Genomic DNA, 20,648 nt, shown 5'->3' on the forward strand with positions numbered 1-20,648 from the left:
CTGTCTGCTCCCTCGTATAATGAGATGGCAACATTACCCCCATCCTTGAACAATCTTACACTGAGTAAGAAATTGCTGACCAATTCTGAAATTAGAGAAGATAAAACAAACAGCATGGTTTAACCTCCTATTCCATTAGAAATCAGTCATCTCACCTGTAAAACTATGGCTCTGATGAGGTAAGGATCAGCATTGCACAGAGCTCCTGCAAGAACTCCTCCTGCACTGCTACCTGTTAGTGCTGTATACTTTGGCTGAGAAAATCCTAGTTCATGCAAGAGCATTATACAAGCCTTAAGGTCGTGGAGACCTTTGAGTTTATTATGCATACATCCATCTTTATGCCAGCTCAGGCCTAACTCTCCGCCACCCCTGAAATTTAAAACAATTCAAGTCACAAATGTCACAGAGCTTATGTTTCAAATATTAAGACATCATCATCACCATCTGTGGTAATACAAAATCATGTTTTATTATCCATAACTAACCCTCTCTTCCTTTCTGTCTAGCTACATACAAACACCTACTCACTTCTTCACAGTAAAATGTCTGAGGAAAAAACCCCCAACCTAGTATGTGTGCACTGTGTCTAGAACTGCACATGCACCAATCTGCTTAGTGTGACTATTTCATAAGGTCATCACAGAAGGACTATGAGGGAAGGTCTGCCTGGGTTGTTGTCACAGTAGATCAGTATTTTAAATTACCAAAGTAGATAATATCACTTTAAAATTATATATACACACACACACACACACTTATAAATAATAAAAGGAAACTGTCAGGGAAAAATTACATTTTTCCATCTGTGTGTTACTAATTGATTAAACAATGAAAAATTAAATCAGTTTATTTTTCACCCATTACATTCATTGAGGTGTTGCCTTTCATTCAGTTTGAGTTAGGACACTAGGCAAATCTGTTTCACTTTCTGGTTCAGATACATTTGCACAGTGCTACAATGTGTGGCTGCAAACACTTCAAGGGAGAGTTTAATTCTTTTTTTTTAAAATAATACTTCATTAATATATATATTATTTTGTTAATCGTATGAAATGTCTCAGATATTTTTCACAAACCAGTAATTTTGATCTAAATTATCTTACAGCATCCTTTAATTTAGAACAAAATCCCAACTGAATGAATTGCCAGAATTCTTCATCTGCAATGTTATCATTGTAAAACAAGTAGGACCGGGCTAAGTCATAAGATGTTAACAGAAAAAGAACATGGTTTTCCATTGAGCAATATCAGAATATAAATGTAACTGGACTTAGAAGCTGATTTTATAGTTGAACTAGCCTTATGAGCTACAAATAATATTTCATTGCATTTTCCCTGTTAAAGAACATAACTGAGAAATAATGGAGTTTTCCTGCATCTTTGATCAGATGAATGAATTTTTTAGAACCAAATGAAAGCTGGAAAAAATGACAGCGATAGGATTGTAGCTGAACAGAAAGCAGAGAAGAGTTAGCCAAAAGAGAGACAAGAAATAGGTTATATGCTTGAATACTGTTTTAAAAAGGCAAATGCTTTTCAACAGATATAGATCAAACATGAATGTACGCCACTGGCCTGGGAATAAGAGGGTGATGGTAAATCCTTACACCATGAACATAATAGCAGAAATTATGTTTTTGAGCAAGGACAAGATATGACTTTACAGAAAATGACGTGTGTATTAGAGAAGCCAGATACTGTCAGGGCTAAACTGAAAAATCAAATACAACCATCCTGTAGATAAGTAGAGACACTCAAGCACTGTGCATGGATCTTGTGAATTTAACCTTATTTGCTTTAAGGCATTTGAGTTGTAATAGAATCACTTAATTACCAAAAAGGATACCTATAATTTTATGGAGAGATGGAAACGTGACACTATAGGAATGGCTACAGTACAAGACAGCAAAATTAAAAGGCTCTTCCTAGCTATCCAGATGAGTCTTAAGAATATTGACCATCTGCCTTACAAATAAAAATCTTTATTACATTATATACCTATAACTTACCTAACATGGCAATATGCTAATATCCAACCATCTTCAATTAGCATCAGATTCTCAGCTTTAAAGCTCATGTTCAAATCTATGCCATAAGCTCCATATACATGAACCAGAAGTGGTTTCCTGTGTAGCTCTTTAGAATTTGTATTATAAAAAACTGTAATTGGCACCAAAATTTCATCCTGGAAATGAAGGAGTATTTTACATTAAAGGATGTTTCAGAGTTCACAATGACACATGGCAATGAAAACGTCAATTATTTATTTTAAATGTGTTTTTTTTTATTACAGTAATTTTTCCCCCACTTAGATTGTACAAAGGACTCTTGAAAAATAAAGCGAGAGACTGAACCTCTGCTGGGCTGGTTTACTGACGCAGAGTATAAAAAGTGCAACACCTGAGGTGTTTTTAAAGTATCAAAGTACCCAGCTCTTCCATCCCCTTGTAACACCATCAATATGTATTATGAACTAATAGTTTAGCACTTACTGTAGCAACAAACTTGTTATTAACTTAACATCTCAACTTTTTTAAACTCAGAAGGTTAACTTTTCCCCCTTCTTGACTGATGTATGCTGTACATCATTTTGGCATTTTTTTGTTTGTCATAAAGACATAACACTAATACAATTGTATCATGTCATGTTCAGCTACAGCCTCTTAACTATAGCATACCAGCTCCAAGGTACACCAACTCTAGAAAAAACATTAACACTGCCTTTTCCTGATCTTTTTACTATAGCGCTGGAGAAAACACCTGCTATTCTAGTAAATATGGCACCAGTAGTTCTTTATGGTATTTATTCCCTATTCCCTTCCAGAAAAGTTTCTACAGAGGAGGTAGGGTGTGTGGGGAAGGTAGTGAGGAGGGGAAACAGCTGAAAAATCTTACCTTGCTCTTAGCTTCTAACCGTACAGTGTGGCAATTAATTGTAATTGGTGCCTCCTGCTCAACGAGATGGTTTTCCGCCAACGTATATGCAAAACGTTTAGGGGGTTGTACTGGGGAGGTGAGCTGAAAATAGCAAGTGCTGGCATTGTACTCAGGATGGGGTTCTGACTCAAATGCACAGGCCCATGCAGGTAACTGAGAAAATGAAGATTGTTAATAATCCCAAAAATGTGAAGTGAAACCTTTTACTGCTTTTATAATTATGTCCATTTTCTCCTCTCCAATGAAAAGAGTTGGACATAATGCTTAATTACCTCAGTTTGCATTTAACACAAGCTCCATGTCTTATACATTAAAATGTTTAATGAAACAGCATCAGCAAGTGTAAGAATTTAGCTAATCTTTTTCTAAAGCCACCTAATGAGGTTCAACAATGATTTAAAATGGAATATAAAACCTAATTCCAAAGTTTTTCATAGAGAGGACAAAATAAATACAGCCATATTCAATGGACCATTTAAAAATGGGAATACTGTATTAGCAAGATTTAAAAAAATATATAATTAAGATATTCTCTCTTTAGCAATTACCTTGTACGCTACTGTATTTTTTAACAATTTTCCTTATCTCATTTCCCCTGTGATATATCACTTCTTGTTCAACTTGTAATACAGCCAAGTCAATGTCACTTATTACTCCAGTGCCGTAAGTTGACTCAGTAGTGCTCAGCCACTTAAAACCCCTGCCTCTAACTTTGTTCCTGTGCTAGCCACTGTGAAGAACAAAACCTTTTCTTGGCACATCTACACTCAGAAACTCACTTCTATTATGTTTAAGATCTTTAACTCTACTAAAAATGAAAGGAATCAAGATTCATTCTTTGAGAGCAGCAGGGTCCTGTGTCAAGCCCCCTGCTAGACCACAACTTACTTTAAGTAATTCTGGTTAGCAGGTTGATAGAGGCTTCAAAAATTGTGCCACTAAAAGTCAAAGTTTTACAGAGAAATTGCAGTCCCTTCTCTGAACAATTGATTCAACTGAACAAGATAATTTAAGAAAGCAACAGTCTCAGTGACTGTGCTGAAAGTGTACTATATTTACCTACAGGAACACCATTAGGAAGGAGGTTTGCGGAGTAATTTATTGCAATAAGGCTAAGAATTCTTCAGATTTGTATTTTTGAATAAATACAAAGAAGCAATTTTAAAGCCTGTGGTTGAATTGTTTGTCTGCAGAAATTAAAGTATTTTGATGAGATAGAAATTAAAAGGAAAAAAATCAGAGTCAATGAAAATCTGGCATCTAACAACTAGGAAAAGGAGGAAATATTTATTTTTATCAAGCATATTGCAATAAACATAATTCTTCTAAATTACTTACTATTAGGGTGTGTCAGCATTACACATTGGTTTTCTGAATACTCTTTCAATATAATCTGACTTTGGCTATCTCAGTGGGCCAGATTATGATACCCTAATTCTCACTGCATAGTACCTCACACCACCGGTTGGCCCACTGAAGTCAATGAGACTACTACTTAACCTGAGTAAGGGGATCAGAAACTCGCCTTATGGTAACAGGTCTGACTGTAATATGAGATCACAGAGGACAGTAACATACACTGGAAAGTACAGACAATGGTATGTCACTCTTCTGGTATTCACAGCTTGTCTGTTGCGGACATTAATATTAATTTCTATTTTTATATTAAAAGCCAAATGTGAATGTCTTCACGTAATAAACCAATTATTTTAAAAATAAAATCTAAAATATACCTTAATAGACTGAACAGAATGAGAAACAAGAGAAATCACATTTAAATAAAGATGACCATAGCGTTTCAAAAACATCACACAGTGATCTCTGAACATCTCTAAGTCTATTAGCTTAGTCTTTTCTTGCAACGTGTAAACCAATTGCCAGTTCTCCATACCATAGGAACCAACTGGAGTCTTCATCAACTACAAAATGAAAAAAAACATACATGAATGAAATGACAGGAGTTACAAAAATAATGCATACGCACTTGGGAATTGTCATACTGGAAGGTGTTAATGTCTGCCATCAATCACAGACCTGGTTAAAGTTGATGGGCATGCTAACCATCCTTCCCTTCAGGCTAAATGGGAATGGAAGGAGCAATTAACTGCCCTTTAATATAGTGATTATAACTTGAGACAATAGGAAGCCACTGTCCAAGCAGGTAAGATGTGCGAGCTGAGGGGTTTCCCTGGAACTGAGGGTACAACTCAGGGGGAGTTAGAGGATTGATTGGTTGCAGCTGCATGAATCTGTGTGCGGGTGCTTGTGTGTGTGTGTGGGGGGAGGGGGGGGCAGGGAAACAGCAGTGAGTGTGGCCCTAAGGGGGAGCAAAGAGACAGCTTGTTGGGCCACAGAACTCACTGGAAAGACTGTAAAAAATGGCAAGCTAAGACATTGCCTGTTATTTGTTTCTACTGCATTTAGGGACTCTATATACATTCTTTGTAAACAGGATTGAATAAAAAAAAATCTGATTTGTATAATCAATTTCTCCTAGTAGGCAAAACAACCCAACAAAGTCATGAAAATTGGCTAACTGCTTGGGCCACCAAGGCAACTGTATAAACACTGGTATCTAGCCATCTCTGCTTTCAGTAATGGCTAGTAACTGATTCTTTAGAGGAAGGTGAAGTACCTTCAAAATAGATTTAAGCCAGTTGTGTGAATACTGCACATGCTTATTCAGTTTCTCTGACTTGAGTGTATATAATGAAGAGTGGTATAAACCAGACAGGCAGAATGTTGGCATCTAGTTAGATGTCTATTCCAACAAGGGACAAGACTTCCTGTTTATGTACTAAAACCTATAAATCAAGAAACTGAGCAGCAGTGTTTTTTTTAAAATAAACCTTGCAGTATTTTCTATGAGATTCTAAACATCTCAGCAGGAAAGTCAATAAAAAGATGAAGTGGTGTCCAAGAGGACAATGTATGCACTAAAGACCGGGAATCAAATTGGGTAGTTACAAATTTCTAATGCATATTGTAGAAATGTACATTTGTAGAAGTAAGGTTAGTGCTGATGCAGTGTGATAGACTGATGCCCTGCAGACTAAAATTATTTTTTTTATATCTAACAGCATGGACAATGGCAGTACAAATTTCCTCACACTGCTCAGCCAATGTGCTTCATCACTAACCTGTGGGTGGTATTTTTCCAGTAGACAAGCTAGCTAGCTAGAAATTGCACTGAAACCAACAACATGTTTTAATATAGGCTAAACAACCAGAGTAATAATTTTCAGCCATTACCAGATGGGCTAGAATCAAACTAGCATTCCTAAAGGTGAAATACTCCCATATACGGTTGTTAGTCCTTAGAGCCATGCAGTCCCCTACATGTCTAGGTTTTTTTTTTTTTAAAATCCTCTAGTAAGCTGTCAAACACAAATAAAATCAAATTTCTCACCCTTTACAGATAAATTAAAGTCATACTTCCATGTGATTTGTAGCAGGCATCTGAACCAATACAATACTTCACTCGTTTGTCAGAAGATTACCTTGTATTCCGCAGGTTCTCCGTAAGTAGTAAGAACGTATAATTCATCATTTCTGTGCTCAACATGATAAATGACCCCTTTGGTTCTCTGTTGTACGAGAATAGGTGAATTAAATGGATCGTTACAGTCAACCAACCAAACTTCGGAACTAGTCTTGCTGTTACTGTTGATGGTGAGAAAACGTCTGTCTTTTGTGCAATATATATCCACAAAAAATCTGCATTAAAAAGAGAAAAGGAAGTTCAACTCATGGATTCTTATTTCAAAAAATTCTCAGTTCTGTCAGAATCAAGTAATTCTATCTAAGTCAAGAGGAAGCATATCTAGTGGTTAGGCCAAGGAATGGGAAGTTCAGCACTCCTGGATTCTAGTGGTAGATGTGTTGTCTCCTTCCTGAGATTCAGAAAAATGCACAGTTATAAAAAGCTGGAATCCTCCAAAGCAACAGTGATGAGAGGCAAGTTTTGAAATCAGCTGGACAAGAACAGATTTTCTTGATGTTTTAGGCGAACTGGCAGCTCATCGAGGAATAACCACTAAATAGGCTCAAAAGATGCAAAAAACATATTATGAAAGAACATCAAACTTGCAAACTCTTCTGCCCAAATGAATGGCTTAGTAAAGCATTCGAAATCATCATCTAGAAAACAGGAAAAACTTAACTTTGTTATAGGGAGTAGTGAGAGACAAAGGGTAATGGCAGCTGCTTCAGAGAAAGACAGTGAATCAAAAGTAAACACTGGCTAGTTGTTGACAAACTGCAACCACTGTTATATATTTGCAGCAAATATTGTACAAAGGTTGTCATGTGAGGTGTCTACAAAAAGGTTATGATTTGTTGGTTATGATTATGCTATCTGTACGTATGTATCATTTTGTAGTTGAAGTTATGAATATTGGCTATGTACTTGTATCTCAATGTGTTTTGATTCTAAGTAGCCTCAGTGAAGCATTTGGTTAGCTTCTTGAGAAACGTCTATTCTCAGTAAGTGCCCAGTCAAGAAACACTTAACTGACAATGAACTTTGGGAGACGCCAATCCATACCTGAACTTTCCTGGGAACATTCAAACTAACATGTAAACAATGGTGTCGGCCTGTAAAGAACTGAGTCATGCATGGACATGTGACTTGCCCATGTGACTCCAAACTCCATCTTGCTGCTGTGAATTCCACAGTAAGACAAAGGGGTGTCCTTTCATGGGCAGAGGATATAAAAGGCCCTGAAAACTCCTCCATTTTGTCTTCAATCCTGCTTCTGACCTCTGGAGGGACTTTTTCTACAAACTGAAGCTCTGAACAAAGGACTGAATGACCCATCCCAACTGTGGATGTACTCCAGAGATTTGATTTGAACCTGCAGTTTACTCTATCACTGCTACAAGCCTGAACCAAGAACTTTGCCATTACTGTATGTAATTGATTCCATTTAACCAATTCTAGCTCTCATCTATATTTTTTCCTTTTACGAATAAGCCTTTAGATTTTAGATTCTAAATGATTGGCAACAGTGTAATTTGTGGGTAAGATTGGACTTGTATATTGACCTGGGTCTGGGCTTGGTCCTTTGGGATCAGGAGAACCTCTCTCTTTTACTGGGGTATTGGTTTCCATAACCATTCGTCCCCATAATGAGTGGCACTGGTAGTGATACTGGGAAACTGGAGTGTCTAAGGGAATTGCTTGTATAATCAAAGTCTTTTCTGTTTGGCTGGTTTGGTTTGCCTTGATGTGCAAAGGAACCCCAGCCTTGGGCTGTAACTGCCCTGCTCTAAGCCATTTGTCCTGAACTGATACTCTCAAAAGTGTCCCACCAAAGGCAGCATTGTTACACTAGTATGAGACACAATCCAACTTTGGCTGAGATGCTTAAAACCACTGAGGAAGGAAATGACAATTTTCTTTTCTTTAAAAAGAATATGAGGAGAATATGAAAAAGACCACGGTATGCATCCGATGAAGTGAGCTGTAGCTCACGAAAACTTATGCTCAAATAAATTGGTTAGTCTCTAAGGTGCCACAAGTACTCCTTTTCTTCTTTCTAAAAAAGAAAATGATCTAAATGAAATCTGGTGTGGCAGAAACAAGAAAAAATAAATTTCCTGGAACAAGTAGAAAGAAAAATCTTGGAAGCAGAACACAAAACTCAAGACACAGGGGGACTAATAATCACCCCCTCCCCGCCCCCCCCAAGTTTGTGACCTACAAAACTACTTTAGAAGTAATAACATCTGGCCTTTGAGATGGTGCGATGCTGTGGAGGTACTTAATATTTTCAGTGGGTTCAGTCTGACTGGGGCAGTGATTGGAATGGGAGGGGAGACTGGCATTTTGGTTTGAATATTAGGATAACCTTAGTTGGATCCACTTTGGGATTGACATTGGTAAATATGGGAAAAGAGAAAAGGCATTGTACGTGAGACATTCTGAGCTGTACTGCCTCTTCTTCACTTGCGTGTGCTGCATTCTTCTTAACTGCAGAGGTTTGTAAAAATGTAAAATGAGTTTTAGAGTCATTTCACTCTAGTGGATGTCAGTATCAATGATGCTTTGAGACTCTGGTAATAGGCATGATACCAAAACCTTAGACAGTGTCCTATCAGCCGCTACCAGATCACAGAAAACCAACTGAGTTCTCAGTGTGATACTGTATCTAAGGGGCTAATGTGATCTTTTGATGCATAACCAGAGGAAGCAGGAGTAGGGAGGTGGTATTACCTGGTATTAGTGATTCTATTACTGGAATACTGGGCCCGCTTCAAAAGAGGGGGTTGAAAAATTGGAAAGAGTACAGAAAAGAGTTATAACAACTTGAAGTCTAGAAAACACACCTTATAGTGAAAGACATAAAAAGCTCAGTGTATTTAGTTTATCCAAGAGAAGATTAAGAGGTGAATTGATAACTCTCTACAGATACCTACATAGGAAAAAGATTTCTGATAGCAGATGGCTCTTTATTCTAGCAGCTAAAAGCCTAATGAGAGCCAATGGTTGGAAGCTGAAACCAGATAGATTCAAACTAGAAGTAAACTGCAAATTGTGAACAGTAAGAATAATTAACCACTGGAACAACTTTCCAAGGGATGTGATGCATTCTTCCATCACTTCAAAGCTCTACATTGCATGTCTTTCTAAGACGACATATTATAGCTCAAGCAGAAGATATGGTCTTGATGCAGAAGTTACTGGGTGAGGATCTATGACCTGTGTTATGCAGGCAATCAGACTAGATAATCATTATGGTCCTTTCTCTGGCCTTAAAATCTACAGATAGGAATTAACAAAATCTTTAAAGAGCATTTTCAGGGCTTTAATTTGACTGTGCTGGTAGTTGTCTTCCCCACACCGTCTGTGAATGTTCCAGAGTTAACTACTGTTACTTGTTTGCCTCTCCCCTAGTTCCCCACGGTCCTGCTCTGGTTCATTCCCTTTCCTCCTTTGTGGTGGGGTTAGAGCTTCTAGACTTTGCAGAGAATAAGCCCCCTGGTTACCCATTGCCTACCAGAGTGGAGCACTGCACTCAATCAGCCAGGATTCCATGGAGGTCAGGCCGTAAAGTGTTCCATTCCTTTCACAAAAGTGTAAGGCCCTAGTTTTATTTTTTTAAATTATATTATTAATCAATCTTAACATTTCTAAGAAGCCGAATGCTGCAAATCTCAAGAGCTCACCTGTTCATCTACATCTTCCTGACGTAGAACAGTAACACAGGAGAATTCTTTAACTTCTTTTGCCCACAAAGCAAGTGGTTCAGCTATGCACTGAGCTAGAACATGAACCTTTACACTCAGCTTGCTGTTTGATTTACAGTAATGACTGTGACCCTCAGAACCGTGTCAACAATTTACCCGTGGGGAAGCGTCTGGTCAGTGCAACTTGTTCCGCTTGATTCTGCCACCTGCTTTATAGTTTTATAAAATTGGATGTATAAAGCGCAGTTGGAAAAAGGATCTCGGTTATTTCATCGCAGTTGTACAGCATCAGCCATGCTCCCGTTAAAAAATTATTTCTTTACTGAGAATGTAATTCAGTAAGACAAAACTATCAACATATTTACAATGTACTGTATAAAGCTAGGATCCTCAGAGAGACTAGATCATGCTGTAGGGCTGGAAAACTAGCTCTGCAGTCAATTTAGCAAGAATCTGCTTTTCCTCCTAAACCACTGCTTCCAGAAAGGTTACTGAAAGGTATGCAGTCGACAATAGTTTGATCACACAACGGCTTCACTCGTAGACTACCATAGCACCAAGGCTTAGCCCAAACATTCTTTTTTTAACAAATGTAACCCACACTAACTGTAGAAAAAAATGCTACTGGTTTTCACCAAAGAACATCTTGACCTGAAACTGACCTTGACATTTATGAACCACTAAACAGGTAACCGAGGACAGTTAAATTTAAGCTGATCACAAATCGGACATAGTACATTATCTCCAAGCACACCTGATAATCAGTAACAGAAAAAACAGATTTTACATGATTTAATACATAGCGTGGAAGAAAACATTTTCTAGATTTTCTGAACAATTATGTGTTTATATATTTTATGAAAATTATTATGAATTATAATTCAACACATACAAGAATATATAAGGGATAGTTTAATATGTTTGATGAGAGATATTACCTTGGATCTTGTTCTGTATAAACTATCTCAGCATGTTTTCTATTAGCGAAAGTGGCCAGAAACACCTTATGGCATACAAGGTTCTTCTGACTGGTGTAGAACAGAACATCATTTGTAGCCCATTCTGAAAAAAAGACAAATGCAAGTGAACTACACCACAATATTTTGTGTTATTGAAGGAGTAAAGAAAAGGAAATATTTTGCCCATCCCAAAGCAAGTTTCAGAGGAGATTTGTGAAAAAGTTTGATCTTGGGAATCTAATCTGAGTTTAATTAAGCTAAAAGTTGTATTTCTTTTTTCCTCAATTAAAACTTATTGTTTTCTGGCCATGACGTTAATAGTTCTGATTTGGCTTAAAGAGGAAATCCAGGCTTCTGTGGGTCAGCACTGAAACATCCCACAGCTGTCCATTATCAAGCATTTCCCTTCTGACTTATTACACATTATGCACTTGGAGAAAACACTTTGCATGGGCATGCCAGCTCCAATTCTGTACTGCATAGAACCTCATGAAGTCATTTACACCTGTGCAAGGTGGGTGTGAATAGCTGCCATTCTGATTAAGTAATGTTTTGCACAAGTATACATGGTCACACAAGGTGGAAGACACTGAAGAATCAAGCCTATTTTGCTTTTCCTTTTATAGATTGAATCGTCTGGGCAGATCACCTCAGATTCTAGTCACAATGAGGGAAAATATGCCAGTGGACAGTTCAAGGCACTAGAACAGCCTATGTATGAACACCTACTGAATGGTCAATCTGCTTTATTCTGATCAGTAAATTAGGAAATTTTGCCCAGAGTTTTGCAGTTCATAGGCTTAGCCAAAAGATCACTGAATACAGGATAACGCATCTAAAACCGGTCTCCATACTGGCCAAACAACAATAATAATAATAAAAATAATCAATCAGTATGGACATACATATGGTGTAACAAAGCAGTACACTCTCTTTACTGTATTGCTCTAATATGCTGTAAAGGCAAAGAAGGTTCTCCACTTCCATTTCAGTATTGTGTTGTATATTTTACCAGCAAAACTGAGAGGTAGTAAAGTTTCCTAAGTTAAATTAAAGGCCCCGGGGTCCCAATCAAAGCCTATTGAAGTCAACAGAAGGACTCCTAATTGACTTTGGGGGCTTTCAATTGGGCCCCATATCCTGAAATCAACTGGAACTGCAGTTGTTCAACATTTTAAAATGTATTTGGCACTTGGGTCCTAATTTTCAGAGGTGCTGATCACCCGCACCACTGACTTCAGTTGGAGCTGCAAGTGCTTGCTAAATCAGGCATGAAGGTCCTGATCCTGCAAATGTTTATGTATGTGAATAACTTTACACACATTCACAAGCCTACTGAACTCAACAGGCACATTCACATACATGAAGTTAATCATGTGCATAAATGGTGGCACGATTAGGAACCTTGTGTAACAAAGGAATGCCCATTGAACTAAATGAGCTGCTTTTGTTTGAATTGCAAAAAGGACAATTGTGTAGTATAAAAGACAAACTTTCGAGCCAGTAAATCTTTGTAATCAATTGAGAACCCTGCTGCAGTTTTAAAACGTGTGTGTCTTGATATGACAAGATAGGTAAAAGATATCACCTTACCTACCTTGTCTCTCTCCTGGGACCAACACCGCTACAGCAACAGTTCTTTATAGTGGATATCAATTTCAACACAGCAGTCCTTTATTTTGTTTAAAATATTATTACTGATTCTAAGTTGCAATATATGGAGCATTTTATCTTGCCGTTTTGTGTATTCCACATTACATTTACAGACCACAGTAACTCCTCACTTAAAGTCATCCCGGTTAATATTGTTTCCTTGCTGATCAATTAGGGAACATGCTCGATTAGAGTTGTGCAATGCTCCCTTATAAGGCCATCCTTTGGCAGCCGCCTGCTTTGTCCACTGCTTGCAGGAAGAGCATTCCCTTGCAACCAGCTGGTGAGGGCTTGGAACCAGGGTGGACCAGCAGCCCCCCGCTCCCCTAAGTTCCCTGTGCAACAGCGGCCCAGCAGGCTATCAATTGCCAGCAGTTCAGCTGTTCCTCCCTCCACTGCCTTGGAGCTGCTCTCCAGAGCCTCCTGCTTGCTGGGGTGGGGGGTGGAGGGCGGGGGAGGACAGGGAGGCTAATGTCAGGGTGTCCCCCTCCCCCCTGCTCCCCGCTTACAGAGCAGGGGGGACACAGGACAGGGCTCAGGGAACTTCCTGGCAGCAGCTGCTGTGGTCTCAGCTTGCTGATTAACTTAACAAGGTAGTGTACTTAAGAGTGGTGTCAGCCTATTTAAAAGGGAAATGCGCATCTCTCTCTCTCTCACACACACACAGGGTGTGTGGCTGTCTCCCCTCCCTCCATTCGTGCTGCCTTGTAGAGTGTGAGGCTACATTAACAACGAGTTAACCCTTGAGGGCTCAGCCAATTGCTAGTTCATCATTTAGCAGTAAGGCATTCCCTGGGAAATATCCCACCCTCTGACTCCATCACCTCAACCAAGTTTCACAATCATCATCATCGCTGTGTAAGTATTAAATTGTTTGTTTAAAACTTATACTCTGTGTGTGTGTGTGCATATATTTATAGACTTTTGTCTGGCAAAAAAAATTTCCCTGGAACCAAACCCCACCCTATTTACATTAATTCTTATGGGGAAATTGGATTCACTTAACATCGTTTCGCTTAAAGTTGCATTTTTTAGGAACATAACTACAACGTTAAGTGAGGAGTTACTGTACTTACCAAAACTAAACACATTTGGGATAATATATTCCACCATTGGTAACTTCTCAAGTTTCGTAACAATACAGCTTGACTCTTCAGAATTTGAGCTTTTTATGCTGGTAGCCATATACCTCTGATCTGGGGAAATTCTGATGCGCTGAATAATCGCATCATGAAAACCAAGATCTTCAGTACTGAGTAACATCTCAACACTTCCTTCATCTAGTACACAAAGAATACAGACAATATTATCCAAGAATCAGCACAATGAATCATAAAAGTTTATATTCTGCTAATGATATCCAAAAGTGGAATTTATTAGCATGGAATAGTTCAGGTGTCTTAACATATGTTAATAAACAGAATCATAACTGAGTTTAATGGCATGTGTGAAAAAGATTTTGTTGTTGCTATTTTTAAAAATATTTTTTGATTTGTAAATTTGCCTGAAATGGAGACCATACTTCTGAAGGAAGGTTTAACTTTAAAGTTCAAATTTTTGAGGTATTTGTGTGCAATGAGAGGAGAAATATTTTTCACCCTTTTGGAATTAAAAAAATGGGTGAATTAATTTTGCTTAATTTTTTTCCTCAGCGAAGTGGTCTATTTTGTATAAACCCAAAGTGCTGACTGAAAAAAAAAATCCAGAAATTTATGACCACGTGAAAACAAGAATTTATCATGGAAGTCTCAATATAGCTTTTGCTACTAATGTAAGTTGATAAATACCAGGGAGGGAGAGGAGTTATTTAAGTTAAGTGCCAATGTTGACACAAGAACAAATGGATATAAACTGGCCATCAACAAGTTTAGGTTTGAAGTTAGACCAGAGGTCCCCAAACTGTGGGGTACGCCCGGAAGGCATGGAGGAACGTCTGGGAGGGGTGCAGCAGGGCCTGGACCAATCCATATGGGATGTGGAGAGGGAGTGCCACCCAGCCCCGCTCCAGTCCCACCCCCAGCCGCATCCCTGGCCCTGCGCCTGGCCCCACCCCCAGCCTCAGTGCGGCCCCAGTCCCAAGGCTTGGGGAGGAGTGGAGCTGCACCTGGCCACGGGTCCTGCTGCCAGCCCCCACCACAGCCCGGCTGGGGCTCCACTCCCAGTCTCAGCCCCCAGCTGCAGCCCCAGTCTTGACCCCCTTACCCCGTCCACATCCATGTCCCCGCTCCCGGCCCTGGCAGGGGGCATGGATGGGGTAAGGGGGGGCTGCAACCTCAAAAGTTTGGGGACTGCTGAGTTAGGCAAATGTTTCCAACAATCAGAGGAGTGAAGTTCTGGTACAGCCTTCCAAGGGGAACAGTGGGGGCAAAAAACCTAACTGGCTTAAAGACTGAGCTCGATAAGTTTATGAAGGGGATAGTATGGTGAGACTGCCTACAATGGTATACAACTGATCTGCGACTGCTAGTAGCAAATATGCCCAAGAGCCATTGATGGAGCACTAGATGGGGAGGGCTCTGAGTTACTACAGAAAATTCTTTCCCAGGTGTCTGGCTGGTAAGTCTTGCTGATGTGCTTAGGGTTCAACCAACAGCCATATTTTAGGGCTGCTAGGCGTTTGGTTTTTGACCGGAATGCCCGGTTGAAAAGGGACCTTGGTGGCTCCGGTCAGCACTGGCGACCAGGCCTTAAAAGTCCACTTGGTAGTTTAGCGGGGGCCTGGGGCTAAGGCAGGCTCCCTACCTGCCCCAGCTCTGCATGGCTCCCAGAAGTGGCCGCCAGGTCCCTGCGGCTCCTAGGCGCTGCCCCCTCCCCGAGTGCTGGTTACGCAGCTCCCACTGGCCGGGAACCACGACCAATGGTATCTGCGGGGGGTGGCACCTGTGGGCACAAAGGCAGCACATGGAACCTCCCTGTCTGCCTATGCGACTAGAGGCTGCAGGGACCTGGTGGTCGCTTCCTTGGAGCTGCAGTAAGCGCCACCAGGACCCTGCAACCCTACCCCGGAGTCTCCTCATACTCCCCAAACCCCTTGTTGGATCATATTAAAGAAGTTCTGTATTAAAATCACAAATGAGTTTGATTCCCCATAGTTTAAATTCTAGGGTATTACTAATTAAGAGGTCTCTTGGTTTTTGGTACTGTTTCTCTCCCTCTATGTGTGAAACTTGCAAGCTGCTAATTGTGTTAGTACATTCTAAGACAGAGTCTGTTCTCAAAGCAATACTCTAACAGAAACAGCATCCAGAGACTCCCCACCCTTTTGTTGTATTAACAATTGTGATTAAAGTAGAGATAGAGGATGTATGTGGATGGATGCTTGGTGTGGATAATAACTGAATGATCAGGGAGGTGCTAAGAATCCAGTGTCCATGGGCTGAAGAAGGCGTCAAGTGGAAATAACCAGAGGACCCCCGCAGGGCAGACTGGAATCCACCCAACAGCCTCAAGAATGGGAGAACCAAAGAACAAGGTAACATCTAGCAGCACGGAGCCGTCAGGAATGTGCTATCTGCTGATTGATTCAGCAACAGCATGATGAAGCAATTCCCATAGACTGGCATAGGAAGACATTCCTATAAAAATAGGACTCTAAAAAGTGAGAACTTTGGGGTCTGATTCTGCAAACCAACTTCCAGGAGCACCAGATGAGCATCTGACAAGGCCCTGCTCCCTCCTCATGTCCAGGCCACCTGGCCAGTGGCTTGGCATGAGCAACTCTAAGGCTGGTAACTATGATAACAACCTTGCAGAACCTGTGTGTGTGTGTTTGTATGAATGAATGTGTGAATAAATATGAGATTGAATGGAATGCTATAGCTATAACTAACTGCTTGCTATGATTCTTTCTGTATTCACAATAAATGTGGTATTTTGCCTTTTTCCCTTTAATAAGATCCTGCTGGTTTTTATTTTATTGGTATAACACCCTCACATCCCCTGCCCCATCCCAAGCTCTCAACCCCCGTCACACCCCAACTCCCTTGCCTAGCCTAAAGCCCCCTCCTGCACCCCAAACCCCTCATCCCCAGCCCTCATCCCCCCTGGACCCCAACCTCCTGGCCATCCCAGAGCCCCCTCCTGCACCCCAAACTCCTCATCCCTGGCCTCACCCCCAGCTGAAGCCCTCAGCCCCCATTCCCCCCGAACCTCCTGCCCCAGCCGGTGAAAGTGAGTGAGGGTGGGGAAGATCAAGCAACAGAGAGAGGGGGGATGGAGTGAGTGGGGGGCAGGGCCTCAGAGAAGGGACGGGGCATGGGCAGAGCCTCTGAGAAGAGGTGGGGTAGGGGTGTTCAGTTTTCTGTAATTAGAAAGTTGGCAACCCTAGCCATATTTGGGGTTGGGAAGGAATTTCCCCCCAGGTCAGATTGGCAGAGACCCTTTCCCCCTTCCTCTGCAGCATGGGGCACAGGACACTTGCTAGTTTAAACTAGAGTGAATGGTGGATTCTCTGTAACCTGAAATTTTTAAATCATGGTTTGAGGACTTCAGTAACTCAGCCAGAAGTTATGAGTCTATTACAGGAGGGGGTGGTTGAAGTTCTGCGGCCTGCATTGTGCAGGATGTCAGACTAGACAACCTTATAAAGTTTGAGACTTTTTAATATGTGTAATCATATGACATTAATCCCCAGTTACTGTGCCATTCTTCTTTCTCGATTCTGGAATCTGAAACTTTTACTACTTTTATAAAATGTATTGCTTAAACATTTTATTATGTAAAACACAATTTTGAGCTATTTTTGTTTTAAGTTTTTTTTTAAAAATTAAGTAACAGGGATGATTAAGCTTGAAGCTAAGTAAAGTATCCTAAAGTGTCAATGCATGCGGAAAGATCTGAGCAATTATAATGTCCAAGAAATATCTTACCAACACTTGCTTTTGAACGAAATATGCAGCCATTTTCTTCAAAGTAAACAGAATCCCCAAACCTAATCTGTTAAGCACAAAACAGACATGTTGCCAATATAGGCAGAATTATATCATGGTCGGACCTTAGAAGTCAAAATATTTCCTAAAAGTTACTACAAACAATCTGTTTTCTTTCAGAGTAACAGCTGTGTTAGTCTGTATTTGCAAAAAAAAAAAAAAAAAGTACTTGTGGCACCTTAGAGACTAACCAATTTATTTGAGCATAAGCTTTCGTGAGCTACAGCTCACTTCATCTGTTTTCTGCTGAGGTTATATAGTACATGAATAGGCCTATGGTTTTATGTATAAATAAAATCTAATTCAGCAATATATGCATAATATTTTATATATAAATAAGACAACAAAATATAAAAGATGTGCTTGATACACTTAAGGATTTTGTTAGCCATATTCAGAGGAATGAAAGGAAGTCACACACACAAAGATTTTCTTTTTTTAAGTCAATATACTGTAACACAGTGCTCACCAACCTGTTGATTGCGATCAACTGGTCAATCCTGGAGCATCGGCCAGTCGATCGCGATCTCCTGGCTGCTAAAAGTCTTGCGGTGCAGGGGCTCAGGCAGGCTGCTTACCTGCTGTGGCCCCACACTGCTCCCAGAAGCGGCTGGCACGTCTCTGCAGCCCCTGGGGGAAGGGTGAGTGTGTGTGTGTGTGAGAGGTAGCTCTGTGTGCTGCCTCCGCCCCCGGCACCGTCCCCATGGGGTCGGCGCTTGCAGGCGCAGGCAGTGCATGGAAACCCACTGCCCCCCTCCCTCCCAGGGGCTTCACGCAGAGACGTGCCAGCAGCCATCCACTTCCAGGAGCGGTTTGGGGCCACAGCAGGTAAGCAGCCTGCCTGAGTCCCACTGCGTTGCCGACATTGAGCCGCCTGTGGTAAGCGTCTCCTGGCTGGAGCCTGCATCTTATACCCCCTCCTGCACCTCAACCCCCAGCCGAAAGCTCCCTCCCAGCCCCCGCACCTCCTCCCACACCCCAAGACCCTGCCTCCTCCTGCACCCAAACTCCCTCCCAGAGCCTGCACCCTTCACCCCCTCTCACACAATGCAATCCCAGCCCCCTCCTGCACCCAAACTCCCTCCCAAAGCTTGCACCTGTCACTCCTGCTCTTCAGCCCCTTGCCCCAGGCTCAGCCAATGCACACCCCAGAGCTGAGAATGTTGCACTGATTTGTGACAATCCCTGAAGGATTTTTGATCTATAAACCATAAATGACACTAATAAAAAGTAAAACTCATGAAATGTCCAGTGGATTCTGAGATTAGGTGCAGTGTGACCATATGACCCCTGCACCCAAACTCCCTCCCAGAGCCTGCACCCCAACCCCCTGCCCCATGCTCAGCCTGCACCCCTCCACACACACTCGGAACCCCTTGGCCCCAGCCCAGAGCCTGCACCCCCTCCTGCACCCCAACCCACTGCCCCAGCCCAGTGAGAGTGAGTGAGGGGGAGAGCAAGCGATGGAGGGAGGGGGGAATGGAGTGGGTGGGGCACAGCCTCGGGGAAGGGGCGGGGTAGATCCTGCATTGATCTTAAATTCAAAAAGCCATCTTGTGCGTAAAAAGGTTGGAGACCACTGCTGTAAGAAAGACATTTCTCTGGTAACTACACAAGCAAAAAGCATTATCCTATGAACAGATGACTTAACAGAATTACTCATTACCCAAGCACATGTTATTTGCCTTAATCCTTGTGCCTGCAAACACTTATGTACCATTAAGCACCGGAATAGACTCACTGAAGTAAATAAAAGCTATAACAACATTTACTAATAAGTAATATACAAATAGGAAAAAGTATGCTAACAACTTGGGTTCAATGGGACTATTCACTACTTAACATTAAAATACTCAGAATTGAGTTTAAGGCTCGAGGCCTAAGGGCCCAATCCTGCAAACACATATGCATGTGCTTAACTTTAACTATCGCAAGTAGATCAATTGACATCAATGAGACTACTCCTGGTATTGAAGTTAAGTGTCTCTAGAACTGGAGCCTAAGAGAACAAAGGTCTTGTAGTTTATGTCATCCTATCACTGCATGGAATCAAAACTCCACAATTCAGATACCATTCCCCCCCCCCACCCTAAACTTAATAATGGGTGAAAGCATTTAACTCTTCTCTTGTATCATATAATCCACATTGTTTGCCAAAAGGCCAGTTTAACTTTATCCTATTAGTTTATTATTGCGTCTATTGACTGTGGTGGCATTAAGACTGCTGTTCACGTAAAAGTAGTCAGTTAGATCAAACATACTGCAAGCATATTCCAGACTATTTTATTCATACTTTATAACTATCAAAATATTTAAAAATCAGGACTATGAACATATAACAACTTAACCAAAAACATGTAGTGTAAAGGCATTTCATAGTAGGAACAACTTAACTGACTCTTACTTGTACTAAACTATGATGCATTTAAAAAATTTTTTTGCCACTCACCACTGGGCTGCTCATGCCGAATGTATACTTGTTGTACATTACTTCTAATTTCTTCTTGATTCTTTCTGCTGTATCCATATATCTTGCTGAAGTTACTTTCCAGTTCTCCTGCTCTGATTTCAAAAGATCCTGGTACAAATACGTCAATGCAATCAAACTCTGATTTTAAATGTCCAAAGTTATGGTTGGATGCTCTTTGTCTATCAAGGTCACTTTGCATCACTTATGCAATATAAATCAACTTAAATTGGCTGGGCTGAAATCCATCTCTTTGAAAATCATTTTCAAGTCACCCTTAAAAAAACACCGTCAATGTAAAACAATAACTCATATTTCTGTCTGGAAATATTTCACCTGCTATGTATTTCAAGTAACACCTAAGATTCATATTATTGGAAAAAATTAGAATTTTTTCTCTGCTTTTTGTTTGTTTATTGCATGCATTAGACATGCACACTGTATAAACCATTTTCACTGTTTCCCCTCTACAGTTAGTCAGATAGGTCTTGATCCTTCAGTTAAATCTGT

The 20,648-nt window shown here is 40.7% G+C and overlaps 1 protein-coding gene across 1 annotated transcript in view; it reads right to left on the minus strand.

Moving 5' to 3' along the window:
• Positions 1-20,648, minus strand: part of PREPL (prolyl endopeptidase like) — a 30,694-nt gene that overhangs the window by 7,522 nt on the left and 2,524 nt on the right. Inside the window, 9 exon segments of the mRNA XM_073339103.1 lie at positions 156-372; positions 2,013-2,188; positions 2,899-3,093; positions 4,674-4,859; positions 6,441-6,657; positions 11,070-11,193; positions 13,820-14,023; positions 17,612-17,678; positions 20,121-20,249. Of these exon segments, the coding sequence (XP_073195204.1) occupies positions 156-372; positions 2,013-2,188; positions 2,899-3,093; positions 4,674-4,859; positions 6,441-6,657; positions 11,070-11,193; positions 13,820-14,023; positions 17,612-17,678; positions 20,121-20,249 (1,515 nt within the window).

Source organism: Lepidochelys kempii, chromosome 3, assembly GCF_965140265.1.
Source record: "Lepidochelys kempii isolate rLepKem1 chromosome 3, rLepKem1.hap2, whole genome shotgun sequence".
NCBI lineage: Eukaryota > Metazoa > Chordata > Testudines > Cheloniidae > Lepidochelys > Lepidochelys kempii.